The 27520-nt window shown below is 38.5% G+C and overlaps 3 protein-coding genes across 3 annotated transcripts; 2 read left to right on the top strand and 1 right to left on the bottom strand.

Annotated features, from left to right (window-relative positions):
- The first annotated feature begins 760 nt into the window (after positions 1 to 760).
- On the top strand, positions 761 to 6471 carry cgref1 (cell growth regulator with EF-hand domain 1). The gene is made up of 7 exons (XM_008405797.3): positions 761 to 1189; positions 2388 to 2484; positions 2781 to 2849; positions 3986 to 4059; positions 4655 to 4779; positions 4961 to 5062; positions 6018 to 6471. The coding sequence occupies exons 1-7, from the start codon at positions 1180 to 1182 to the stop codon at positions 6261 to 6263; spliced, it is 723 nt and encodes a 240-aa protein (XP_008404019.2). The 5' UTR covers positions 761 to 1179; the 3' UTR covers positions 6264 to 6471.
- Positions 6472 to 7142: 671 nt separating this feature from the next.
- On the top strand, positions 7143 to 10590 carry drc8 (dynein regulatory complex subunit 8). The gene is made up of 7 exons (XM_008405796.3): positions 7143 to 7251; positions 7349 to 7436; positions 7832 to 7904; positions 9002 to 9078; positions 10041 to 10083; positions 10206 to 10272; positions 10393 to 10590. The coding sequence occupies exons 1-7, from the start codon at positions 7227 to 7229 to the stop codon at positions 10509 to 10511; spliced, it is 492 nt and encodes a 163-aa protein (XP_008404018.1). The 5' UTR covers positions 7143 to 7226; the 3' UTR covers positions 10512 to 10590.
- A 1474-nt stretch (positions 10591 to 12064) lies between these two features.
- adpgk2 (ADP-dependent glucokinase 2) lies at positions 12065 to 27031 on the bottom strand. The gene is made up of 7 exons (XM_081605279.1): positions 26766 to 27031; positions 18620 to 18779; positions 17341 to 17531; positions 17171 to 17267; positions 16375 to 16511; positions 15512 to 15648; positions 12065 to 14431 (listed from the first exon to the last, which is right to left on the bottom strand). The coding sequence occupies exons 1-7, from the start codon at positions 26959 to 26961 to the stop codon at positions 13868 to 13870; spliced, it is 1482 nt and encodes a 493-aa protein (XP_081461405.1). The 5' UTR covers positions 26962 to 27031; the 3' UTR covers positions 12065 to 13867.
- Positions 27032 to 27520: the final 489 nt, after the last annotated feature.

Below are 27520 nucleotides of genomic sequence, written 5' to 3' on the forward strand. Positions count from 1 at the left end.
ACTTGTCACTGAATCTCTTTGTACTTCCTAAGATGTGGCATTTAATGAAAATATGTTAAAACATTTGAAGATTTGCAAGTAGCCAATTCAACATTTCCTACAAAGCTCTATCTAAATTGCAATATGATACTTAGAGCTAAATAAAATGCTACAGGGACATCTTGTGGTCAGATTGTAGAATTGCAGCTCTGCCCTTTATTTTCCAGGTGTGGACTGAACCATTTTAAAGGGGTTGATCAGAAAACATTCAGTATTCCTGATCTTTAATTTTAATCTAAGTAAATCCAGTTTTCAGATGAGGATTTTACTAACCTGGCCCTGTGTGAAAAAGTAATCGTCCCACCTTTAAGGATTCTTCTTGTTTTCGTTCAGCCACATTGCAGTGTTTTAAAATAATCCCACCTTAATCTTACTAAAGTCTAGACTTCAACCATTTTAATCCCATTGTTTTGGGTTTTTTGAGCCATTCACAGACAAACTTACTGCTGTGTTTGGAACTGATGACTTGTTATTCCTTTTCAGTTTGTTCTTTTAAAAAGCAAAATTTTGATTTGACTATTTACCAAATACTTTTTTACTGTTACTCGAGTCATTTCTTAGTTACTTGTTACTTTTACTTAATTAAACGTGTGTTAAAGTAGTGCTACCCCCCAGTTCAATTGTGGGTACTCTACCCACCTCTGTAGTAAGACTGTTCATTTATTACATTTTTTGCATTTTTGTGCTTCCATACAGAAGAGGCCGCCGCGCTTTCCTTTAAAGCTACAGCTGCTGGATTTAAACTGCACGTTAATCACAACCCTAAATATGCTGCAAAAACAAACGGCTGACAGCATTTCACCCACACGAATGAACTGCTGCTCCGCCCATTTAAACGAAGTGAAAGACGAGAAGTGACCCAGGATGACATAAATAAATATCAGGTTTGTGAGTCCGCACCCTTAGAGGAATGTGACTGTGTGCGTGGACGTGGCGTGGCAGGAAAATCCCGGACAAAGACAGACCGGGCTCCTCCACGTGGAGCCTGCCACGGAGCAAAACCCGCAGCGGGGACCAGAGCGGGGGAGGGCGGAGTGCTGCAGAGCCGGCGGGGCGGTGCGGGACGGGCCAGAGGTGTTCTCCAGAAATGAACCTTTAACCTGCGGAAATCAACGCGTTTCTCCTGTCAACACTCCAGCTATGCATTCAGGTAGGCTCGATGTGCAGGTTATAGAGCTGCTGCTCTGATTTCACCGACTGCAATGTTATTTAAATATTTAGTTTCCAGGTTACTAAGGATCCTGGGATTTAACAAGACCTTAAATATTTATCCGAGATGGAGGCTTGATGTTAAAGACGGACATCATTCAGGAACCTGTTTGTCTCGTCGTGTGAATGCGGTGGCAGATAATGCTGCAATGAAACGGAGCAAACTGCATCGACTGTATGAGGAAGCTGCAGTGATTTAAACAATAAAACATGAACAATACACTGATGAACCATCTAACTTTTAGTAAAGGACACAAAATGTGTTTTAGTTGTTGATCCAATGCTTATTGATAAAGAGAAAAATTGGAAGGCAATGACCATAAAACATTGAATTTCTAAGAACAAAGTATAACAATAACTAATCTTAAAGAGGCAGTTTTCATTTCGACCTACTTACCCTTCAACAGAGAATAAAAACTGCAGATTTTTTTTCATGCATCACAGCAAATTAGCTAATTTTCTTTTGCTAAAAGCTTCTTCTCTTTGATGTGACTATAAATAAGGATTCAGAATAATGTATTTGTTAAATCTGAATGGTTCTAAAACAGTCTGAAGATTTACAAGACTCAAAGAAAACTGACTTTTGGGTTTAAATGTAATGCAAAAACCGAAATAAACCGAAATTAATTTGTAGAACTGTATCATAACTTTGAGAATGTTATTTGTATCTTTTCAGTGAACGCAGTTATTTTCATTTTTATGGAAGCCATTTCCACGTCTGTAATGAGAACAGAGTTTATAAATGAATCCTGTATTTATGACTTGATCATGTTTTACTTATGAGATAAAACCTAATAATAATTATCACAACATTCGCTTTTACACAGGCAGAAAAATGGCTTCCATTGTAGTGTTGTTGTTTTTCTGAAAGTTGACCTTTTTAACTACAATATAAAGCAGAATGTTTGATTTTTGTAAGTTGCTAATTTCAAGAAAGAAAAAAAAAACAATGCTAAAATCAGCAGATGTGAACTTGAAACCTTCAGTTAGTGCAGATGAGTTTTAAAATAATTTGGTTTTGTTTCCCGTATAAAATGTCTTCGTTTTAAATCAGACTTCCTATTAAATCTTGAAGTGTAACAGTTTTCATTGTGGGGAAACTACACTGAATGTTTGATCCCATCATTGTGTATTTTCAGGTCTGCTCATGGGGTACCGGCTGGTCCCACCTGCTCTGTCCCTGTGTTTCCTCATAAACCTGAGCCTGGCAGCACCGGGTCTCACTGGGACTCAGAGGTGACCCAGTTACTCCATTAGGGAGCCTCACTCATCACATTTATAACATTTGAAGCTAGAATTTAAGCTACAACATGTCCAGGTGACGGGAGATGTTTAGATTCATGTTGTCACTGTTTGACACTAAATCAGACTAAACTATTCCTGTTTAAGGTAAAAATATTTTATTTTTGGTAAATATTGGGTGATGTTCAAGTTACACATGTAGGACTAAAAATAAATAAACAACACTCAACACGTCATAGATCTACTTTAATGTGTTGTCTTTGTTTTGTTGTCATTTGTTCGTCTTTCAGGGAAGAATCGGACGCCCATCCCCCTCCAGGACTGATCAACCCCTTCGGCTCTGGAGAAGAGGAACGCAGGTGAGAGGCTTTCAAACGAGGCCCAGCTGATGAACTGTGACCTCACTCAGAGAAATGAGCTTTCTAAGAAAGCCCATTTCAAGTTTATGCCCACATCACCACTCGTTTCGTCCAGCCGCACTATTAAGGTTTTACATCGTTGCTAGCAATCAAAACCTAGCATAAAATAAAATCATCAGCCATTGTTTTTGTCAGATTGGTTTCTAATGTTGACACATAAAACTTAGACTGGAACGATTAATCAGATTAATTATCATGAATCAATTAATCGTCAACTTGTCAACTGTAGTACACAGACTCAAAAAACATTTGCTGAGAGCTCAACATTTTCAAAGGAGTTATTAACCTAAAAGTGTTAAAAAAAATTATATATTTTGCATTTAAGATTAAAAAGTCCTTTTTTGTAAATGTTTTCTTATTTATGTGGCAGCTTTAGCTTCATCTGATGCAAATTCAGTAAAAAAAGATAAAAAAGCCTTTATTGACCACTTTTTGCTATTCATTTATTAATCAGTTAATCCAAAAAATAAAAAATAAAACAAAAATTAAAGGATATTAAGAAAGATGTTAAAGACTTGGGTTTTTCACATGTTGATTCTAGGAAGTATTTATTTATTTATTTTTCAGTCTAGATGAATGTTTTGCTCCAAAATATCAAGCGTACACTGAAGGAATGTTATGTTATTTCATTTTAGGCAATAAAATGCCTATTTTATTTAAAAAAGGAACTTAATTGTTTATCTGCCATTGTAATATTGTAAAGGCTTAAATGAAAAATGTGCAGAAAGCACCTATTTTTTTATTTGATTAATCGATTGTCAAATAGTCAATACATTAATCAATAACTGAAATAATTATTTGTTGCAGCCTTATATAAACCCCACAGGCTCCGTGTTTAATTTTTGAGAGTGGACTGAGCAGGTTCTGTCTCGTCACTCTGGATTTTGGTTTCTGCTGCTGAGCCAAACTCTGATAAGAACTGCAGGAGAAACGCCAAACTTTGTTTTAATTATTATTATATGAATATTCCCAGTTCACATCTTTATTTTAATAATTTCACCAGTTATTTTTTACTATTTTAATCTTTTACTTTCTGTTATTTCCACCTGATGTTTTGTAAAACTCTGTAATCGCAGGTTGTTGCAGAGCTACATTCAGAAAAGTCTACGCAACAGCCAGGGAAGTCCTGACATCACTTCCTGGGAGCAAGGTAGATGACACCTACTCCAAACAACACTTAATATCCAAGATCCATACGAATATGGATCAATAAATCACTGAATTATTGAAAGGGTAACTTATTTTAATGATTTAACTGAAGAAGTAAAAATTTCTCTGGTCATGGACTTGATTGTTCCCCATTTTATCACTGATCGGACCTGAAGCAACTTTAACTTTTTGTTTTGTTTCACCATACTACGGTGTCATATTTGGGCAGTTACAAAAAGAATAACTTTCCACCAAAATCTGAAATTTTGAGATTGATCTCAGAAATTTCCCAGAAAAAAAACACATGGATATTTGAGTTTCAAAATTCAAAACAAACCATCATCCTCCTGTCACTTCCTGTCGTCTTCTTTGCCGTTTTCAACAGTAGTAACGTCCAGCTGTTGATCATGTCTTGCATGATGCAAAAAAGTGTTTCCACTGTAGTTTTGCAAAATAATTTTATCTCAGTTCGGCCAAAAACCACCTCATTCTGACACAGAAACTTTTTGTTAAATATGAGTTTTTTCCAAATACTTTTTCAAAGTGAAATTTAAATGAACGTTAGTATACAACGCGTCTTCTCTGTTTTGCTTCAGAAGTTTTCTTCCTGTTTCGTCTCTACGATTATGATCGCAGCGGATTCTTGGATGGCTTGGAAATCATGAAGCTGCTCTCTGACTACAACTCCCATCATGCACTAGGACCAGAGGCCAGTGAGCAAGTAAGCTGAAGTGACTGAGTCAGTGTGTTGTTGTTTTTTAAGCCACTAGTCTTTCTTAACATTTCTTGTTTTTGTTTAGGCAGTAGTCTGTAGTATTTGTGTGCATTTGTAAAAACCTCCTTCAGGGTTCTTTGGCTGCTTTTTTAAACGTGTCTTTTCTTTTCGTGCCTTCTGGGTTCAGGTTGTGTCCATGGTGGATTTCTTACTACAAACTCAGGATCTAAACCAGGATGGCCTGCTGGACCCTTCAGAGCTGCTGTCGCCTTCATTTATCAATACACAGGTACACCGACAACATAAACTTTGACTGTTGGCAAAATTTACATGACATGCACACATTGTTTCATCTGTAATATTTTTTTATTTAAAAATCTGAAAGTTGTTATACTTAATAAACTACCTCCAATTGTCTTTAGAAGCTGCATTATTAGCAGAGTTGGGTAGTAACTAGTTGCATGTATTCAGTTACATTTACTGGAGTAACTCTGTGGAAAAAAATGTACTTTTTACAAGGCTGTACTTTTTTACTTGAGTAATTTTAGTGTGAAGTATCGATAATCTGTCCACTGTGAGAAACTTCACTGAGTGAAGAACAAACATGTTTTTAACAGAAATTAACAAGACACACACCTGCAGTTTTATTAGCTTCATATATTTTATTGAAAGAAATTGTTTTGGAAAATGTTTCTTTTGCTTAATTTTGTTATTTTGTAGTTATATTATTCATGTGAATTATTTTCATTTTATTTAATATTTAAATATTTTGTTTAAATGAGTTTAAATTAAATCAAATATTTAATATTTGTGAATACTACAATAAATACTACAATTATTATGTAAGCTTTCAACATTGAATTCAACTTTAAAGTTTAAATGTCAAAAGGTACTTGAGTATCCTTTTTACCAAATACTTTCAATCTTACTTGAAATAAGATTTTTATTTTTTGCACTGTGACCAGTAAAGGCTACTAGCATGCTTAGCTTTAGTATTAGCACTAGCACTAGTGATGTAGCTAAACTAGCTAAAGCGAGTTACCATAGCAATTGAAAATCTATCATTCAGTGTTACATTTGAAAACCAATATAACTGATTAAAATACTAATAATTGTAACAGCTTTTAATGTCCTCAAGATTTGCTCCAATGATTTACTGTTGCATCCTAATTGATAGATTTATTTATTTATTTTTTTTGCATTATTTTTTGAAGTGACGTTGTTTATCTACATCTACTTTAAAGGGCTCAAGCAACAACCAAAAACCTCATCAAGAGCAGGAGTTGGCAGAAGAGAACATGCAATCAAACACAATTACTGTGGAGTCGAATGCAGGAGCAGCGGAGCAGAAAGACGAGCAGCAACCTAACATAATGACGCTTCAGGACGAACCCATAAAGCAAACAGAGGAACATCAAGATCAAGAACTTCCTAATGCGCTAGCAGAAACCCACCATGACCCTGTGCATCAAGGACAACCAGAAATATAAATATTAACCACTTTAGCCATTTAGCCTGCTGCAGAAAAAAAAAACTTTTAAAGATAAAAGATAAATTATAAATTTATCACTGTAAATTGTGTGGTTTTTTTTTAAATATATGAATCTCTAAGCATATTTTAACAAATGGCTGTTAAAATGCTGGGACTATTCAACGGCTTTCTGTCACATTCTTTCTACGAATAAAGTGATTCCCACAGCTTTTCCCACAAAAAGCCTTTTTGTCACTATCAATGAGTCACATTCCCTACTTTCAAACCCACATCTGATCGGATTTGTCATTGTTTGCAACTATTATTATCTGTTTGGTATTTAACCATTATACCCAAGGAGTGCAATCAGACTGTTATTTACTTACACTGCTATGATATATAGTTAGCTTAGTAAACCCAGTGTGCTTAGATACAATGGTGATGTGCCATAAAATAACACAAATTTTCAGAAAATGGTCATCTTTGTTATTACATTCAGAATGACTAGTTGAAATAACAGAAATGTAAATTTTTTTAGCAGTTGATTCAAAATGTTTGTGGGAAAATGTTTGTAAATTGTAAATCAACTGAATTTATAAATGATTTATTTACTTTTTGAATTTGGTTTAAAGGCTACTGCCTTAATAATAAATAAATTGTTTCTTTGATTTATTTGTGTCCTATTGGTCTAATTGTGTTTACATTTAGGTTAGATTTTGTTAGAATTTATAAGTAATAAGTAATATATAAGAATGCACAAATATGTTTAAAAGAAAAAGTTCAAAAGTTCAAGCATATATATATATATATATATATATATATATATATATATATATATATATATATATATATATATAAGTGCTTCAAACGTTTTTCATATTTCATTTTATGTATTTATTCATTTTGTGACATTAACGTTACCTCACAAACCGAATAAACAGGTAACGTTCGGTTGCTAGGCAACATGAAAACAAGCTGAAAGATGGCAGAGGACATAGAAAGTGAAGGTAATGGAGTTAACCGACAGATTTAGAAGTACCGCAGGACTTGCTGAATTTGTTAGAGGTGTATTACGACAGCTTTCGTTTTTCGGCTCTGTTTCAGAAAACGAAAACATTTTGGTTATTCACAGGAAGATAACGGCCGCATTCGAGCCGTTTGACTACGAGTCCAAAAACACGGTGGACGTCCGGTAAGTAATAGTTGATGTACAATTATTAAAAAAGTACAAAATAACTAATAATAATAAAATGGTATTTCAGTTTTTCATTTTAAATATTGAAGCTCGTTTTCATTAGACACGGAGACACATTTAAGATTTAATTTCTATTTGTTTTGATGATTATGATTGAAATGATAGCATTTTGTCATCAGTAAGAACAAATCTGTATAAATTGGGAGAATTAAGTGTTTGGAAAACCTTCTGGACTGAAAGGTAGAAAGAGTATGTAGGTCTCCTTTTTTGTCGTAAGTATTTTTTTTTTAAAAAAGCTTGAAACCAAACGAGGTCAGGAAATGGCGCAGTTCCTGCATCAAGCTATGCAGATATAATGCTTCCTTAACTCTCATTATGTGCCTGTTTTCCAGGGAGATTGGTACCATTATGTATTCTCTGGACTGCTTCCCCACTCAAGCAGACATACGTGAATTTATAGCAGAGGTCAGAGCAGTCTTTATGTTTATTCTTTTCATACACAAATGAACTAATCACGATTATGTAAATGAGCGGCTGCTGGCCACGCCCTCCCAACTCACGTGTTCACCTCAGACGTATGAAAATGGCTTCAAGCAGAAGCGCAGCAGTACAACTTCACATCTTTGTTCCAAAAGCACAGTAATTCAGCACAAAAACGTTTTTTCCTCTAATGCGGCATTTTTCTAAAATTCGCGAGGTAAAAAGAGAAGCACTTCTCTCAGCATGTAAAAAAAAATAAAAAATCTGACAATGTCGGTAATGTCCCGACATGTTTTTCCAAACACTGTACCTTCTTAATATAAACTATCATTTCATGTTTACTACAATTCTGCTAGTCAATGCGCAGATATTGTAGCGCAACATGAGACACAGTCAGGACCAGCAAAGGCGTCATTTAGCACAGCGTTAGCTTATGCTAACGGACAACTCATGACTGTGCTGAACAATACAAGAAGACACACAAAACATTTTGTACTTACATCACCATCATATGCAGGTTTGTGACAAACAGGAACAGAACTTTCCTTCACTCCCAAGTATTTTAGATAAATCCGGTCCTGTAATGTTGGTAGTTGTTAAGAGGACTTCTTCCTAAAATGATTTGCGCGAACGACAAATTTCTTTGGCAACATCGCAGGGACATTGCAGGCAAAAATAAAATGAAGCCATGCAGCTCTGTTCTCCGTGAATGAGAGAAACGCATGGACCGCACAGAAACGTTTTCCTTTTCCAGAAGCCATAACAGCGGTAGTTTAGCGTCTTGAATGAAGTGGGTGGAGCTCCACTTCAGGCATTTAAGGTTGCTAGGTAACAGATTGTGAAACAACATAGAGGTTTTTGTAACATGGGCTCCTTTGCAGACACCAGAAGAATATTTACTTATTTCCAAAAAACAAACAAACAAAAAAAAACAAAAAACAAGTGGGTGTTTGTTGTTGTTATTGTTTAGTTTTTAGATGCAGGAAATACCCAAATTAGCATAATAGTGGACCTTTAATGTGCAAAAGTTCTGGTGTAAAGTTTAAAGAGTAAAACCCAGGTGTCTTGTTCTGTCCACCCAGGTGGAAGAAAATTCCTCAGGAACTGTACATCTAGATAGGTTCATGCCAGCTATGACCAAAGTCCTGTTGGAGAACAAGTAAGACAATTCATGTTGGCGTCATGACACCAGCATTCAGATTTTGATGCAGATTTTCTGTTTGTATAGTATGAAACTCCTTAATAATTAACTCTTTTACAGTTATTTTTAATCACCATCACCAGAAAACACACAACAATCTATTTTGTTATGAATGGACAGTGAATAGGTTCATCAGATAAAATGCTTTTTTTCCACAAATGTGTTTTTCATGTTAAAGAATCTTGCACCATCTACTATTGCAATTATTATCAAGTGTTTATATTGATTATTCACAAACTCTTAGAAGTATATGTTGAGCCTCCAGTCTGAGGTGACAGAAAAACTGATTTATGATTTAAATGCTTCTCTTTCTTGGCCTGACCTTTAGACAGACGATGGATGCATATTTTTTTCACAAAACAGTGAATTTCCTCTTGTCCAGTTGTCTTACATAAAATTAGATTCAAAGTTATTCTCATGAACTAATCCCCTATGAGCATTAATGTTTGAAGCTTTGTTAGAAACTTTACATTTTTATTCCGTAAAGTATATAAAAACTAAACTTAGACCTGTAATCCGGCGGCCCAAAGACTTTAGAGTAGTTAGAGGTTTGTGGAACTGTTTTCACACTGAACAACTCTTAAAATAGTTGTTCATCTATCCATGTTTTGTCTTTTCGTTAAAATGTGCAACATTTATTCACAAAACAACGTAGAACAAAATAAACCTAAACACAAAGTACATAAAATAAAAGAAAGCCTGAAAGGTAAGAGTCCTCATTTTCAAGCAATTCTTTTTATAAAGAGAATATTTTAAATCCACAATGATGCTGATGATATAAGAAGAGTATAAGTGTCCTGGCTGTAAGTCATTTTAAAATGTTCGTTGTAAAACACAATGACTCCTGTGTAGTCTCTGCGTTACTAATCATGTGTGATGTGTTTGAAGAATAGTAACCGGCGTTTTGTTGTGTCTGTTAGGTTTCCTCCCATCCCCAGGAGCAAAATATTTCAGGCATTTAAGGTGAAATTGGCTGTTTCTTCCTCATCCTGTCGTTTGTTTCTCTGAAGCGGCTCTTGCTGAAACTTTCTCAAGAATTCACATTGTCACACGAGCAACAATAGTAACCCGTAAACTGCTTCCAGGTTCTCGACAAAGAGCAGAAAGGTTTCCTCGAACCCGAAGAGCTGACAAAGTTTATGATGGAGGAAGGTAAAGCAAAAACTTCAAGAGGAAACAGAAGCTAATACTAGTTGTGGAGAGTGGATTCAGTCTTAGTATATTTTTTATTGAAAGACATTTTGCACATTTTTGTGTTTGTTTTTTAACCAGGTGAACCTTTCACTCAAGAGGAGATGGACGAGATGCTAACAGCACACACCAATCGGAAGGAGAACGTCATTTATTACGACAAGTTGATCAACAAACTCACTGCTGACGCTCCCAAGTAGAAAGAGTCACTGTGTGCTAGAAAAACCTAAGAAATAATTTGTTTCCTCACTATTTCATTAAATGATATTGTGCCAGTAAGTGTGTACTGGACTTGATGATATGGAGATAATCCAGGCTGTTCAGGTTCTGAGTTGCTCAGAGCTGCACTGTGGGCTCAAAATAGATGCTGGGAGACAGACTGGGTCTTAAAATAGCAAGACGTCTTGCAACCTCTGCAGAACATTTTACAGTGAGCTTATTTAACAGTGGAGATGTTCTTTTCCACACTGTAGTTGGAGCATATACAGAGTAAAGGCAGCGCCGAAACAGTAAAAGCCTCATCCACCTCATCTTCAGTCTTCAGTGGGTGAAGCTTCACTGTTGCCTTCTTACAGCTAAGTCATTTTAATGAACGTCAGAGAAAGTGCTGCAGCGTCGATAAACTAAGATCTCATTCCTTTATGAGGAAGTGGCAGAGAAATATAACCAGGTTATCTTTTATTACCACCATCTACTGGTGTGTTTGTTCCTTCAAACTGTCATTGTCACAAGTTAGTGAGCATCTTGGCTTTTAAAAATCTGTTAAGACTGAAAGTCGTTTAATAAATCCTGAGCTTTAGCTTTTTGAATTGCCTTGTTGCTGAAAATGTGCTATATAAATAAAATTACCTTCTTTCCTCTTATCTATCCTGAGTACATTTCTAAAAAAAGATAAACATTTTTACTGTATATTTGATATCAAAAAACATGCAATGGATGTAATAATTTTACATTATAGCAGATGTAATGCTGCTTCAAAGATTTCAATTAAAGCTTCAGTATGTAACTTTTATTTTAAATAAATGTTTCCACATATTTGTTAAAACTGTCCTTATGTTGTGACAGCCAACCTGAAAAGATCAACATCTTCCTGGAGCTGCTGTTACTGTCTGAACAAATGCACCGCTCCCGACCGAAAACAACCAATCACAGCCAGGAGGAACTTAATGGTGCAGTCAATCACCCTCCTGTACTCACTGCTCAGTGTGCTAACAGCAGAGAAACAACTTACCGTTACAGGAAAACCGTTTATCCTCCATCATCGGTGGCCATGCTAACTAGCTTAGTATACACAACAGATTCTGCTGTCAAGAAGAAGCTGAGTAGCAGAGAGGAAGAAGCGCCACACAGAGGGTGATTAACAGCGCTAAGACCCGCCTTCTGGCTCTGATTGGTTGTTTCTACACTGAGAGAAGAACTCGACTTTATCCGTCTCATACCGTCAGTGACAGTTTCAACAAATTAACATCTGATTGTTTTAAAGTAATTAGATTACACATTTACATTTAAAATGTGTAAACACAGTGAAACTGGTCAAGATGATCATACAGTCATTATCTTGTACTGAACTATCATTAATCCAAAGGTTAAAGGTGATGCGAGTTGGTAAAGCAAGTCGATGGTGAAACTAACGTTAAAGTCGGCATGAAATGATTTAGCTACATGAGGATGAGTCGATAAAAAATGTCATCGTGCTGCTCTATCATCAAGAAGCTGTGATGTGTCATGAATAATTAATAACAAAACAAAGCAATGATTGCTGATCAGCATTTTATCAGAGATGATTCTGCAATGACTCGACATGCATGAAGCAGTTACACAGCTGCAGAACACACATGAATGATCCCACTTATCCAACGCGTAGATAAGTGCTGCGACAAACAAACGGTTCCCTCACTGAGCATGCTGCAGTGTTTCCATCCACTGCCAATCTAGCATTTAAATCACAGTTTAAGACAAATACAGAAACTTCAAACAGAAATCCACAGAAACAGGCTGTAAAAAAACATCCTGATTTTATCAAACACCAACAGTGAAAACAGAATAAGGCTCATTTACCCTCACAGACCTGCCAATTACAAGCAAAACAAATGCACAAGATTTAAAGAGGTTTCCACACTTTCCTGAATTTCTGAACTCATACAATGTAACAAAAATCATGTGTTACACATATAAAGTGGTTTAAAAAAAAGTAGTAATTTTTAACCAAGAAAAGAAACTTTATGTTAAGATATAGGGATGAAACACACGTCAATCTGAAAGAGAACAAACAGCAGCAGCTGGAATGTTTGATTTCTACATAGTGAGAAGATAGTAGAGTTGGCTTCATTTCAATTAAAATTCAGTTGCATTAGTAAATAAAAACAAAATAAATGTAATGAGGTATAATGTCATTTTCCCAAACAAAAAAGGAAGAAGATGAGAACATCCAATACCAGATGAGAACTAAACATATAAATATATATTTTATGAATGGTCCACTGTCGTCAGTCATACGGATTATAATGTCCCGTTAAACCTCAAAAATAACTAAAGCTGAGCTGCTTAATCCAGAACTGTAATGAGAGATTTGGTCCAAAACAAGCAGTAAACAAAGTGATGGAGGGATAAAACTGAAAGAGCTGCAGAGACAAGTCATTACATCTGGCAACCAAACGTGACTCCATATTACTTTTGCATTATTTCACTGCAACTGAACTACAGAGAAATTACAGTCCAAACACAAACATACCAAAAACCACGACGCACAATTTTCACATAAACAGGGAGAAACGGGAGCGTCAAATCCCGAGAAACGGGAGAGTTTTACCTCAGAGAAGCAGAAGAGGCATCAAAAGTTTGAATCCAGCAAGTTTTCACTCAAAACTTGACGTTTCTACAAGATAAATTATTTGCTAAAAGGCAAGTGAGGCATTTGTAAATCACATCCTGCCAAAGACATATTCTTAACTGCATAGCTGTGCTCCAGGTTGAAATACAAATACAACTGATCCTACAAAAGCTATGTGTGCAAATCTTGGTCAAAAACCATAACAAAAGCCGAGTGGTGCAACAAAAACATCTGATCACATCCAAACCTCTTCGTCTCATCCAGAACAAGTGTCAAGTTTTTTTTAAGGCCTCAGAGAAATGAAAGGACAAATCATTAAAATCACCAGAGTCGGATGATGAAACATTTACTGAGTGTTTTATAAATGTTTTATTGTTAAAAATTAGCTAAACGGAAAAAGTGTAGCTACTAAGTTTCAATATTAAATGACACTGAATCAGTGAGATTGTCCTGAAACTAAAGAAAATCCAGTTGGATTAGAAAGAAAACTACAATTTAACATTTAGTGATTTTCTATTGCATGTCGTTTGGAAGTTAGAACAGAGTCAGCTACAGAAATATGTATGATCCGACTCTGAAGCAATAACAATGACTTTCTTATTTTCAGTTTGGGCCCAGAGCTGCAAATTTAATGATAGCGTTAGCTGTGCAGCCATGTCAGTACCTGAAGGATCGGGTGCAACACACCGAGACTCGAGAGTCAAAAGGACGATCTGGTGTCCCTCCTTAAATCTGCAGAACCAAGCCGGCAGCGGAGACGTTGTCCCCTCCACCCGCAGTCTGATAAACGTCAGTGCACACCAGCACCGGCGCCACGCAGATCTGGTAGTCGTCCTCATGCCAGCAGCTGACCGGCCGGCTCTCCAGCAACGGGATGCGCTGGCTGCCCTCGCGGTGGCTGACGGAGAACGAGTCGTCCATAATGAGCCTGGCTTTTCTCAGGTCGATGTCGTTTGAGCCGCAGACGTGACGGTTCGCCGTGAGCGAGGCCTTGGCGGTGGCGGACATGGTGTTCTTCCACTGAGAGCCGCGTGTCACAATCATGGCCTGGAAGGCTAGAGTGTGGACATGGAGGCGAGTCAGAGGCTTACCCTTCGATTTACCGCCGCTGGTGGCGCCGCCTGAGCTAGCAGCCTGGTAGCGCTGGTTGAGGATGCGGTAAACCTCCCTCATCTGGTCGAGGACGGTCGCTACGCGAGGGTTTGGGTCCGACAGCACCGTGATGTTGGAGCCTTTGAGTAGGCTGAGAAGATTAGGGAGTTCTTGTTCATTCATGCCTAAAGAGTCTGCCTGGAAAAGAAGAATTGAGATCAATGCTTAAAGGGGATTACTGATTGGTGATCGGCTGCTTAGAAACGAGAAATCTGATCTGAACTCAGATCAGATTCCACTAATGAGAACTCTTTGGTGTGGAAGTGGAAAAAATGAAGTCGGTGGAAACAAAAAGACATTCTGGACGGGAACGTGTCTGATGTTCATTTAGGTAACTATTAAACCGAAGGCTACAGTTTAACATGTGAATGTAAAATAAAATGTAGCTGATTTTTGTTTGGGTTTAAAACAAAAAGAGAAAATCCACAAAACTGCTAATTTAGGATGCAAGAAACTGTAATGTTTGTTTTACAATGGTAAAATCCCGTTTACTTGAAGAGCAGTGAAACACTGAGTGTCTCATGTCGCCTCTGCTCTACTATAAATATGAATGATCTCATCATACAAACTACAACGCTCCTATCAACGACAGTAAACGGCATCAACGGATGGAGAAGCATTGTTGAAATGAAGAAGAGTCAAATTTCTTTTTAACTTGTTTCTGGTATAAACACCTTTTTTTATACCAAAAGGCAACATAGTTACTTGATTAATGCTGCCCCTTTAATGTTTAATAATAAATAAATAAAAAAAACTTTTCTGATGGATTTGAAAATGGATTTGTTGTTATTTAATATATAAAACCCCCCCAGAAAGTTTCTAAAATCTGTATCATGACATCAGAGCTTTATAAAATAATAAAAAATGGTCACAAAACCTTTGACGCCTCTAAAAATAACTTGCTGTACAAAAATTATATTTAAAATGTAATACTATGATCATTGTTATATGGTTGTTGTTGGATAAAAATAATAAAAAAACATTCCGTTTGTTGTAAAACTCCATATTTTCACATTCCACGTCGTTCTTTCCAGTCTGCATTTGAGAAAAGTACTCAAACTATTTTGCTTGCAGATTTAAATCAGGAGATTTAAATAAACAAATCTAACGTCCACCTCAGTGTTTTCTACACACTGGCCTTTCTGATTTCCATGTTTGGATAATGTATTTGAAAATGCCAACATGGACACATTCATTTAAATATTCAGTCATACATACATGAGGGATGACATGGTGAAGAAGGTCGTCTACTATATTCTCGTCCACAAAACTTGCCATCTCAAAATGGATGCCGATCTGAGGCGACGAGGAGGTCAGCAGGTCCGCCAGCCGGGAGAGGACCGCCTCTCGCTCACCTGGAACAAAAACAACATGGAGGACTCAAAGGCACTTCAAGCAGCAAGGAGAGGAGGTGAAGGAAGCAAAAACTATGATGTGAATTTGTTTAAAGTGATGAACTGAAAGAACATGAATCCAGTCAAAAGGTCAAACTGGATCTGGGTCTAGTTTTGTTGTACAAATCGTCCAGTTCAGAGAGGAAAGTTCGGTTTAACCTGTTCTTCTCGCTATTTGAACTTCTGCTTTTTCAGCTGTCATGACAAATACAGCTCTGGAAAAAAGATTAAGAGACCACTTAAAATGATCACTTCTCTGATTTTACTCTTTATAGGTATATGTTTGAGTAAAATGAACGTTGCTCTTTTATTCTATGAACTAATGACAACATGTCTCTGAAATTACAAGCATAAATTTAGTTTTTATTTACAGAAAATGAGAAACGGTCAGAATAATGAAGACGATGCAGAGCTTTCAGACCTCAAATAATGCAAAGAAAACAAGTTCATGTTCATTTAGAAACAACAATACTAATGTTTTAATTCAGGAAGAGTTCAGAAACCAATATTTGGAGGAATAACCAGAAGGTTTTTCCAGAGCTGTATTTCCCCAGTAACTCAACGGAGTTGAAACCCAGTTTGTCTGTGAAACAAATTTTACAAATAAATCTGAATCAGGTATTCTTAGTAAATCGAAGCAGTTGATTATCTGAACAGCTAACCATCAAACTAAGTCATGTTTTCTACCTGAATTGAAGGGGAAGTTGTCCATCATCTGAAGCCCTCCCACCACCACCAGATCAGGTTTGAAATCTTCCAGTTTCTCAGCAAATTCTTCCAAAGAGTCCAAGTAGGGGTTATGAGTGTCACTGTGAATGATATATCTACAAACAAAACATGCGACGTCCAGTTTACTTACAAAGCACTTTTAAAAACAATCCAGTCTGACCTAAATACTTCCAGGTGTTCAACTTAAAACACAAAGATGCAATGAAATGGATTTAATAACAACAAAATATAAAACATAAGTGTCAAAATCTCTGCTATTCACAGCAGAAAACCTGATGTTTACTAACAGACGTAAAATTATAGCATGCATCTCAATTCAAACCTGCACAAGATCTGATTTTAAGAAAGAAAAAAAGAGAAAATAAAAAGCTTAGAGATCCACCAGAAAAATGAACCAGACATATTTTTCTTAATTTTCCAACACTTTTCAATTGTTGCTAACAACTCTCTTCAGTGTGCAGGTTGGTTATTGAGAGACGTCGTCTCAAAGTTACATATTTCCAGATTCACTGAGGTTTAAACATAAAGCAAAAGGTTGTGGGGAGCCATTTAGGCACATATTAGTTACAGCAGCTGCACAACCCTTTGGTACGTCTTGCATTTCCAGTTTTGGTAATTTGTTGAGGAATCTTTTGGTTGCTGCATTTCTGAATGAGTAAATTGACCTGCAGCTGACATGAGGCCCTGAAGACAGTGAGCAAAGTTAACTGAGATAATCGCCAATATAAACACACTAAAGACTTGTTAAATATACCTGTTTGCTCTGCGTGAGGTGTACGTCCCCCAGCTGGCACCAGATGAATATTCAAGGATCAGATGTATGTCTGGCTCTTCTATCACTTTACCAGCCACTGGCAAGAAAAACAAACATGGACTTAGAAGAGAATTAAGCATAAAAGAGAGGTCATGTTTAATCTAGATTACCTGTAATGTGCTGGGACAAAACTTCAGTGAAATCGGTGCTGAAACTTCCCCCTAACAACACGTCACATCCCTCTGTTGCCATGCGACCGGCCATCACAGGAGCATTGCCACCTACAGACCACCTGCTGCCAGGTAAGTCACGGGCGCCGTCCACCAGCTCATTGAAGAGGGTTTCATTAATCATAAAACGCCTGCAGGAGCAGGAAAAGAAAGTAAAACGACAATACTAAAGACTTAAAAGAGTTTGTAACATTATTCTTTTTGGTTGTTTTATATTACAGGAACAAAGTTTCCCCCAGAAAACTTGCTAAGCCCAGTGGTTGGTGCGATCAGGCATTCATTCATCCAGCAGCCCGTCATGTGTTTGCGTTAAAAAATGTTTAAAGTTGACTGAAAATTCGAAAATATCACTTGATAATTATGTGTTATTGAAAATTGGAAGATTAATACCTGAACACCAACTCTAAAGTCTTTAAAAATGCAAAACATTTTAAAAGCATTTTAAGCAATGTTTAGCCTGGTGGGGGACAAGTAAAGCCTGGTGGCCCATCAGGCTTATAATACACCAGAGAGAAACCTGCAGGAACACAACATCGCTGAGTTTTAGTGTTGTAACTAAATTATTATGTTAGTTATTAATTACGCAGAAATAAATTGTGCAAATTAAAGCCTTTTTAATACAATATTGTGAATGCATTAAAAGATGCAAATAAACGTACCATTCAAATTCATTCTATATAAAGAAATAAACATTTTGTTCCCCAAAGTGTAATAACAGAATTCCTTTAGTGATCATTTGTGGCAAATAATGCAGCTAAAAATATGTCTAATATCAACATGAGATAAGCTCAGCTCTTTCTGCTTGACTTGTAGAGCTGACCTGTTGATTAATATACTGCTCAAAAAAAATAAAGGGAACACCACTTAAGTGTTTAAGTGTTCCCTTTATTTTTTTGAGCAGTGTATATCATTTTTTGATTAACCAATTAATGATTGGCTAGCAAAAAGTGCTAAATTAGAGTTTGGTTTTTTACATCATTTGAACCAGGTAAAGCTAAAACTGCCACTTGATTAGTTATGGTTTGAACATATTAACAGAAAAAGAATCTTTTTTTTATCTTGCAAAATATATATAATTTTTATATCGTTTTGGCGTAATAACTACTTTTAGCGTTGTTCTTTCAGCAAACTGGTATTTTTGTAGAGTCTGTATTCTCCAGTTAAGGAGTATACACAACTTTTACTGTAAACATGCTGCTCGCCATCCAACATTACTTACTCTGCAGCAGCTCCCGGTGCAAAGAAGTAGGCAAAGCTCTGAGCCAGTTGTTCAGCATTCTCCAGATAGTCATAATGCAATGGCTGGTCTGTGTGAGAGATGCCTATCTTATTTAGGAATGACACGCCGTCTACTAGGAGGTCGACGCAGCCACCAAACCCTGAGGAGGGAGGAGACACAGAAGAAGAAATACAATTACACACCAACGTTTCTCCCTGCAGCAGCCATACAGTCCATATCTGAGGCCAAAACAGAAGAAGAGAAAAACACTGAAGTAAATTGAGGAGAAGAAGAACAAAAGCAAAGTCGTGCAAATTGTAGGTTTTACAGAAAAGCTGCGACATGAATGACAGTGGATCGGTGGGAAGAGTAGTTAGTCGTCTTACGACCCAAACGTTGTGGGTTGGATTTCAGTTTCCTGCTGACCCATGTGACCCAGCATGTGAGGCTTTAATGCAAAGTGATTTCAGTGGTCAGAATGATTACAACCTGCCACAATGGAGGGCAAATGAAACATTGAACAGACTAATTAAAACCTAAATGTCAGATCATCTTTCAATTAGATTAACATATCAATTCTAAAGTCATTCTGCTTCATCACAACTAAGTTTTCTACTGCTTTCTGCTAAAACATGACAGTTTGTTACACATTTTAAAAAAATATCACAGAGACTAATTTATATTGTTTCCCTTAATATAAATGATACCAGGACTGCAGCTAAAAATCAGTTATTGATTAATCAATTATTTTGATGATTAATCTATAAAAAAATAGGGATATTCTACATACTTTTCATTTAAGCCTTTTTATACAATATTGGAAATGCATAAAAAAATACAAATGAACAATTAAATTCCTTTTTGAAGTAAGAAAATAAACATTTTATTGCCTAAAATGCAAAAGCATAAAATTATGTTAGTGCACACTTGGTCTCCTGTTGCAAATGACATCTGCAGCAAAAAATAAACTACTTCTAATGTCCAAATGTGAAAAGTTCAGCGCTTTAACATTAATACAGTGTAGGGCTGATCTAATGACCATATTTTCAATTAACCTATTAATAATTAGGTAGCAAAAGGTGATTAATAGAAGCCTTCTTATACATAATTTACACTGGATGAAGTCAAAACTATGCCACTAGAGTTTTGAGTTGAACATATTCACAAATCTTTTTTATTTGATCTTATTTACAGTTTTGGCTCAATTACTGCTCTGGATAGTTTTTTCTTTCAGCAAATCACCTTTGTTGACTCTGTTTACTCCAGTTAACAATTAATTAATTCATCACGATTAATCGTTTCAGTCCTACGCAAAGTTATTGTTTTTTAATCTGACATTAGTTTACCCTGCATGAGATTGGGAAGCAATACGTGTCACCTAAAGTCAGTGTGAAATGATAACAGGCTGAGTCTGCTGTCAAACAGGGTAAAGGTTGGTCCAGTACAGATTATAAAGTGAGTTTGATCAAAGTCTAAAAACTGGATTTTTGGAACTGGGTCACGACATCCAGGCTGACATTTTTCAACATATTTACAGGAAACTAAACTAAGTTGCTAACTAAAGTGCTGGGAGTCCCGGTTCTTCTTTTTAAAGAAACTTTTTCAACAATTTGTGTTTGTGATTCATAAACGATTCGTAGTAAACACACAACAAGAAAGAGCTTTTGTATTTCAATTCATGGTGTAAAATTATGGAACAAAATTTAATACAATTTAAAAGGAACTATAAGGAGGTCATTTTCACAAGATATAGATATGGGTGAGAGTTAGTACTAATGTGTTTATGTAAACTGAGGCTAACACATATGAGTGTGTGGGTATGGATGTATGGATCCATATACTTAGACACATGTAAACCCAGATAAAATGGAAAATTAATTAACCTGTTTATTATATTTATTTTTTTATTTAATAATGAGGGTCCGTCTGAAAATATTATACGAGTTTATGGTGTAGGAGTTCATAAGTTTCTTACTTCTTCCTACTCCTTTTCAAGGATGTTAAGATAACTGTAGTACAAAAATATGTATCCTTTGCATTCCTTGTTCATGTGTGTGATTTTATACTTCTATCATGTTCGAAATAAAATAAATAAATGGAAATAAAGGGAAATATTGACGTAAAGCCACGAGGCTTAATGACAGCCACAGAGTTTCTGTCCATATGGTTTGAGGAGGGAAGGCCTCTCTTCAGAACAGACTGTCCCAGCTGCGGATCCAGTCTGGGATCTGGTGACTGAACATTTGTGATCATCTGTCTTCTCCCTTCGCTACCACAGAGCCTTGGAGAATACATTCACACCCATTGGGGTGTTTTTTTTTATTGCATTTTGCCATGCTGAAACCACAGGCTTTAATGAATTTCACTGAGGTTCTCTGTAATAGATCAATACAAAGCATATTTCTAAAGTGGCATGACATGAAAAATGGTCAACATCACAACCATCTGTTGTGGATACTATAAATTGGCCCAGTTAAAGTCCAGACCTCAATCCAGTTGACAGTTGATATCATCTCATTTTGCTTGAGCTATTCTGCTCAGAATAAGCAAAAACATCAGTCTTTAGACTTGAAGCTGTTTTGCATAAGAATGTAGCTACTGCAGGAGCTTCAGACTTCACCTCGATCCTACTTGGTCTTCTACTCTGTGACTTGTACCAGAGCACTCTTGACAGGACCTCATCTGCTTCCTGGGCTGTGCGGATCTCGTATGGTGTAAGAGGCTGGTTGGTGTTAGAATCTTTGATCAACTTCAGAGCACTAACGTGGATAACACCAATGCCTTGACATGGGTAACTCTGCTCCACCACCACAGACTCCATAGATGCACTTATGGCCTCCTGTCCCACTTCAGTTGTACAGCTCTTCATGTAACTGTCAATGTCCAACGGCATTCGCGACAGGCCATCAGCGTCTGTGTTGGTTTTGCCTGGACGGTAGCGGATGGTGAAGTTATAGCTGGCCAGCTCCGCAACCCATCTGTGACCCGTGGCATTGAGCTTTGCAGTAGTGAGCACATATGTTAGCGGGTTATTATCAGTGTACACCACAAATGATGGTGCATGGTACAGATAATCCCGGAAACGTTCACAAATGGCCCACTTCATTGCCAAAAACTCTAATTTGCCAGAGTGCAGGTGGTACTTTTTCTCTGCTGGACTCAAGGTGCGGGAACCATACGCTATAACTTTCATCTTGCCTTGCTGTCGCTGGTATAGAACCGCGCCTAACCCAACTTGAGATGCATCACAATGTAACACAAAGGGCTCTGTAAAGTCGGGGTACCCAAGGACAGGAGGTCTGGTAAGTGCATCTATGAGCTGGCTCACTATGTCTTGGTGGGCGCTAGTCCATTGAATGGGTGACCGCGATGGTAAGTGGCCTCTACTTTCATCACCCCCTTCCTAGTCTTGCCAGCTGGGACTGAAACAGAGTTCTCAGAGGATGGAGGACTAAGCAGGCTATAGAGTGGATGGGCTATGCGGGAGAAGTTGGCGATGAAAGGCCTATAATACGAGAGAAAACCAAGCATTTGACGTACCTCTCCGACGGTTGCAGGTGTTTTTTCTTTTAAGGCCATCACCGGGGCCAGCTCTGCTGGGTCCATTGTGTAACCCTGGCCTGTAACTAGCTTGCCCAAAAACTTGACACTTCCCCTGAACAGGTCACATTTCTTTGGAGTCAGCTTAACACCATGCTCCCTGTAGCGCTGGAGGACAAGGCGGATGTGCTCTAGGTGTTCTTCAAAATTGCTGCTGTGCACCAGGTTGTCGTCCAAGTACGGAAGGCAAATAGTGTCTCTGAGACCTGCCATACAATGTTCCATGCTCCTCTGGAACTCAGCGGGTGCAGAGCTCAGGCCAAAGGGAATGCGCACCCATTGGTAGAGCCCCAGGGCGTGATGAAGGCAGTTAAGGGGCGGCTCTCATGATCCAAAAACCCTGGTGGTACGCCTTGCCTTGATCTAACACTGAAAACCAAGAGCTCCCACCCAGTGCATCCAGCATGTCCTGGATTCTTGGTATTGGATGACGGTCCGGAACTGACTTGCGGTTCAGCTCTCTGAAGTCACAACAAAGCCGAAGAGCACCATCTTTCTTACGAACACACACCACAGGTGATGAGTAGGGAGACCTTGATGGTGTGATCCAGCCTTTGTTTAGCAAATCTTGCAGATACTCTTTCACTTCATTGTGAAGAGGTTTTGGGACTGACATGTAGGTTTTCTTTACAGGACTTGTGTCATGAAGGGTTATATGCATTTCCAGGGAAGGGATGCAGCCCACATCATCACTGTCATATGCAAATGCCTCACATTCTTCCCGCAACATCCTCTTCACAGTTGTTTGTTGACTTTCTGTCAAGTGCTGAAGATCCACTGGTGGATCCCATGACTTTGGTCTCTGTTGAATGTTGTCCGACTGTGTGTTATTCAGGATGAGTGACTTTAACTTTGAACTCTTTCTTTTCTCTTGTGTCCACTCATTTACTTTTGTCTGGATGTCTGCTGCATATGCAGTCTTTATTGGTTCAAGTCGTCCGATTACTTTACGACTCATTAGATAAATGGTGTGGTCTGTGGTGTTAGTCACTGGGATGGGCACATATGGCACTTTTCTGTCTGGAATTTGCACCAGTACGTCACTGAATATGACGCCCTCTGGTGGTGAGTCAACCATGTCAGCTAAAAAGAGCATGTCTTGACCCAGAGCATGTGGAGTAACATGTGCCCGTGCATAGACTGTGGTAACTTGATTTGCTCTCAAAGGCACTCTCTTTACTCCAGTCCTTACCACACCTGCCTCTAAGTCTTTTGTGTTGTTCTGCACCAGTCTGACAACATTATGTGCAGTTTGTACAGTTATCTCAAACGCTTTACTTACATAGTGTGCAAGTTGTTTTCTCCCACCTTGATCTTTACCTCACTTCTGTTGACAACAGCTTCAATAACATTGTAACCGATGATGGGATCACTGGCCACGGCTGGGTCACTGGCTACCAATATTGGCACTTGCAACTCACTGGTTGGGAAACAATCACTGTCTAATCTGAAGCTAACTTCTATCCAGCCAGTGTAGGGGATGGTTGTGTCATTTGCAGCAAACACTGTGAGCGTCTCATTGTCTAACAGTTCTGACACAGGTCTGACAACTGTGTGGGGAAGGTGGTTCTGCCGCCAGTTTTCATTTACAATGCTGGACTGTGCCCCTGAATCCCACAATACTTTGACTGGATGATTGTCCATAAAACAGTTAACAGTACAGCGGTTTCCCACCAGGCTTACTAACCTTGACTTGTGTTGAGGGGGTAGATAATGGACTTCAGTTAAAGCTGATAAGGCAGTAACTGGCATCTCATTGGAGGATGGTGGTGGGCTTGGCTGCTCATTATGGGACCGTGGATTCTGGACTACTGCTGGTCCCACCTCAGTAGCCCTTCCCGTTTCCCATCAACGGTCTTGGTGCTCGGCATCCACGAGAGTAATGGCCCTCCCGACCACATTTGAAACAGTGCATACAGTTGTCTCCTTTCCCTCTTCTCTGCACTTCTTACAGCCTTTTTGTCTTGTTTTGGTGCCATGGTGTGGGGACTGGTTTCCATAGCAGCCACAAACATCTCTTTCATTTCTTTGCGAAGTTCTTCTATGATCTGCTGTGTGTCTGTTTTAGTCTCTTTATTTTTAACTGTTTTCACCGCCACTGTAACGGGGGATTCTATGGGTTTCGGGTGGCTTTGAACCGGTGTCAGGGATGTCTGGCACGCTGTTTGGAGCTCTTGTACCTTGGGAATCTTGACTGCAGTGGACCTTCTTCGTTTCTCCAATCTTTCATTTTCTAGCTTTGAAGCTTGGTTAACTTTCTCAATCAGTTCTTCATCTGTTATGGTCATATTGCTTAGGAGAGGCAGCAACTGATACTTAATGGAGTCACTGAGTAGCCCAGTTTCGATGGAACGAAGAAACTTACGCTGAATTGTGGTTCTGCTGTACAGTTCATCGGTCTCCTCATTTGCTGCTTTCCATAGCAGTTTTTCTTTGAGCTCGATAGCACGAAAAACAAAATTTAGGGCAGTTTCTTTGGATTCTTGGGAGATATTGAGAAGCTGATGGTAAAGTTCAGTGGGGCTATCTACTCTGTAGTGTCCCTTTAGTATGGTGAGCAGTTTGCTAAGTGTTAACCCACGTTTATATCCAACATTTCTCTTAGAGGCATTCCTTGACTGATGGCCCTAATTACTGCTTCAGCTACTTCAGTCTCTGAGTGTCCTTTTTCAATCCCATTCTCGATCTGGCGTACTAAACTGAGGTAGGACAGTTTATCCTTCTGCCCACTCTCTCCAATCTGCCCAGAGATTTTAAACTCCCTCCTCAATGTTACCTCTTGCAGAGTTCGTTTTGGCTCTGGTCGGGTTTTGAGTGGATAATCTGTTGCCTGAACCGAAGTGGTGCATGGAATAGTGTCCTCAAGCTCCATCTGTGGCACAGACTCTTTAAATGAGGATTCCCCTCCTGACTGACACATTACTTTAGTTAGTCTCTGGATGTATGTGGCTGTTTCTTTGTAAAACTGTTCCACTTGATCCTCTTCTTCACTTTTCTCCATCTCATCAAACATGTCCTCTGCCAACCCGATGAGTGTCCTTTTGGTGTTACTTTGAGGCTCTCCGCTGTCCAGGCCGGAACACTTCAGTCGCCTGCAGACGTCCTCGAGAGGCTCTCTTTCCAACTGCCACAAGGCTGCACTCACTCGATCGCGCAGAAGCTGTGCTGCTTCCATTTTTTTTTTCTGGTTCGTCTCTTGGGAAGGAAGGTGGTTGGTGATGGTGTTAACTCACTAGCGCCACCTCCTGGCTGGCTCGCCAAAATATGTTACACCGCAGGAAATGATGGGCCGAGTCACTCCGCGTGTAGCATATTATTCAGTGAAAACTGTCAAAAGAAAATACAGCGGTTACAGTAGCGCTCCCAACATCCGCTGCAACAAGCTGTCCTCTTGGCAATGGCGGACTCCTCCCGCCTGCCAGAGTGTCACCCGCTGTTGCATTTAGTGCTACAACAAATACACATGCTCTCTACTGATATCACTGTACATCTACATCCAACATACTTTCATTAACTCGAACAATACATTAGTTTCGAACACATTTTACGCATTTTACGGCCCTATTTAGCCGACCTACCGAGCCCACATAAGCACTAGCCAAGCGCGAGCCGTTAGCCTCGCCACTTTAGCCTAGTGCTAACTCCGGCTTTATATCTAGCTCGGTAATGCAGCTATACTGAGGCACCTTTGTTGTGTCCTTCCGTACCCATCGGAGGCTACTGGTGTTATAAGATATACCTTCTAATACTCAGCTTACCTGTCAAAAGAAAATACAGCGGTTACAGTAGCGCTCCCAACATCCGCTGCAACAAGCTGTCCTCTTGGCAATGGCGGACTCCTCCAGCCTGCCAGAGTGTCACCCGCTGTTGCATTTAGTGCTGAGCGCCCTCCGATGGCGAACCCGAACATTGTTAAATCTTATAAACATTGTTAAATCTAATAAATTCTAACAGCCGCAGCTAACGTCGAAAACTAGCTGCAAACACTCAATGACATTTCAAACAAAAACAGAAAACTCTACCAGTAAACAAGCAAAATGAAAAATGGGGGGGCTACTAGTTTCAGGACTCGCTTTCATAGTGCCACATAAATTTAAGCCACACTTTCAGTTTGATTTTTTTTTTTTTTTTTTTTAAATGTTCAAGGGGTGTGAACATTTTGAGGATTGTTTTCATAAGGCGCTGCATGACAGACTACACTCCACCACAATATGGTAATCCTCAACATCTAACTTTCGCTCATTGTCAGTGTTACACCGGTCAATACTTCAAGAATTCTGGCTAGATTTATATTTTACTATTAAATAAATATCGCATAACCGGAGTACATATTAGACAGGTTACAATAATACCGTTACCAGTACTTTAACTCAATTTCCTGTTTAGGATTCAACAGAAACTGTAAGTAAAACTTGTGTCAGCAATTTCAAACAAACTGACTTTAATGTCAGGTATTTTATATGTTTAAGATTAGCGTTTATTAATGACCAGTGTCCACTTCAACCCCCAGCAGCCTAGCTTAGTGTCGCTAGCCCTCCGCACCTACCAACTGCCACTCTGGGTCTGGCGTCATTAACCCCGACTTTCCTCTCAGCCCGGAGCAGAGACGAAAGCACCGTGTCCAGCCGGTCGTCCAGCACTGTGTTCTGCGGTGAACGGAACCAGATGGCTAGCAGAACCACGAAAAGGGACAGAACAGATCCATACTTCATCAACGGAAGCCTGCTTCCCCCCTCCATCATCGCCCGCTCCTGCTGCCTGCGGCGGCTCTGGCTGGCTGACTGAACAAACACACCCCGCCTTCCGGAAGAGTAGACAGCCCACTGAGGCTTGTGCGTTTGTTTTTAAACCGGGAGAGTCCCGGGCGTGGCTTCGCTACGAGGAGATTAGCACAAGCTTCCGGGGTTTAATATTATGAAAATAGAAAAATACTTCTGTATTAACTTTTAGAAGGATTTAACTTCCAGCGTCACTTCGTAAACCATGCACTCGTTTACATTTTATTTAGGTAGCACCGCCATCCTGGCAGTAAAACTGACTGATCACGATTAACAAAACTATAAAGGCTTATTTTAATTGGACAATTTATCTTGTTAACCAAGATAAATTGGTAAATCTTGTCATAGCAAGATTTATTGCTATGACAAAAGTCATAGCAATAAATAAATACAAATTTAGAAATGTTATCATAAAGATAAAAGTATAAGCACTGTACATACTATACTTAAACATGTAAATTTACTGAATATTATTAAATGTTGAAGTAACTTTTTTAAAAAAACAAGGTTTTTTGTTTTCTTT

This window comes from Poecilia reticulata, chromosome 3 (genome assembly GCF_904066995.2).
Source record: "Poecilia reticulata chromosome 3, P_reticulata-male-v2, whole genome shotgun sequence".
Taxonomy (NCBI): Eukaryota; Metazoa; Chordata; class Actinopteri; order Cyprinodontiformes; family Poeciliidae; genus Poecilia; species Poecilia reticulata.

Excerpts from the sequence above, each read along its gene's own strand:
- cgref1 (XM_008405797.3), top strand. Across the intron at positions 2,485-2,780 it reads GGTCTCACTGGGACTCAGAG|GGAAGAATCGGACGCCCATC; the intron begins GTGACCCAGTTA and ends TTCGTCTTTCAG. Across the intron at positions 2,850-3,985 it reads TCTGGAGAAGAGGAACGCAG|GTTGTTGCAGAGCTACATTC; the intron begins GTGAGAGGCTTT and ends CTGTAATCGCAG.
- drc8 (XM_008405796.3), top strand. The coding sequence starts at position 7,227 with ATGGCAGAGGACATAGAAAGTGAAG. Across the intron at positions 7,437-7,831 it reads AAAAACACGGTGGACGTCCG|GGAGATTGGTACCATTATGT; the intron begins GTAAGTAATAGT and ends CCTGTTTTCCAG. Across the intron at positions 10,273-10,392 it reads AAAGTTTATGATGGAGGAAG|GTGAACCTTTCACTCAAGAG; the intron begins GTAAAGCAAAAA and ends TTTTTTAACCAG.
- adpgk2 (XM_081605279.1), bottom strand. The coding sequence starts at position 26,961 with ATGATGGAGGGGGGAAGCAGGCTTCCGTTGATGAAGTATGGATCTGTT. Across the intron at positions 18,780-26,765 it reads CAGACCCAGAGTGGCAGTTG|GGTTTGGTGGCTGCGTCGAC; the intron begins GTAGGTGCGGAG and ends CTCCCTCCTCAG. Across the intron at positions 14,432-15,511 it reads TTCACCATGTCATCCCTCAT|GCAGACTCTTTAGGCATGAA; the intron begins GTATGTATGACT and ends CTTCTTTTCCAG.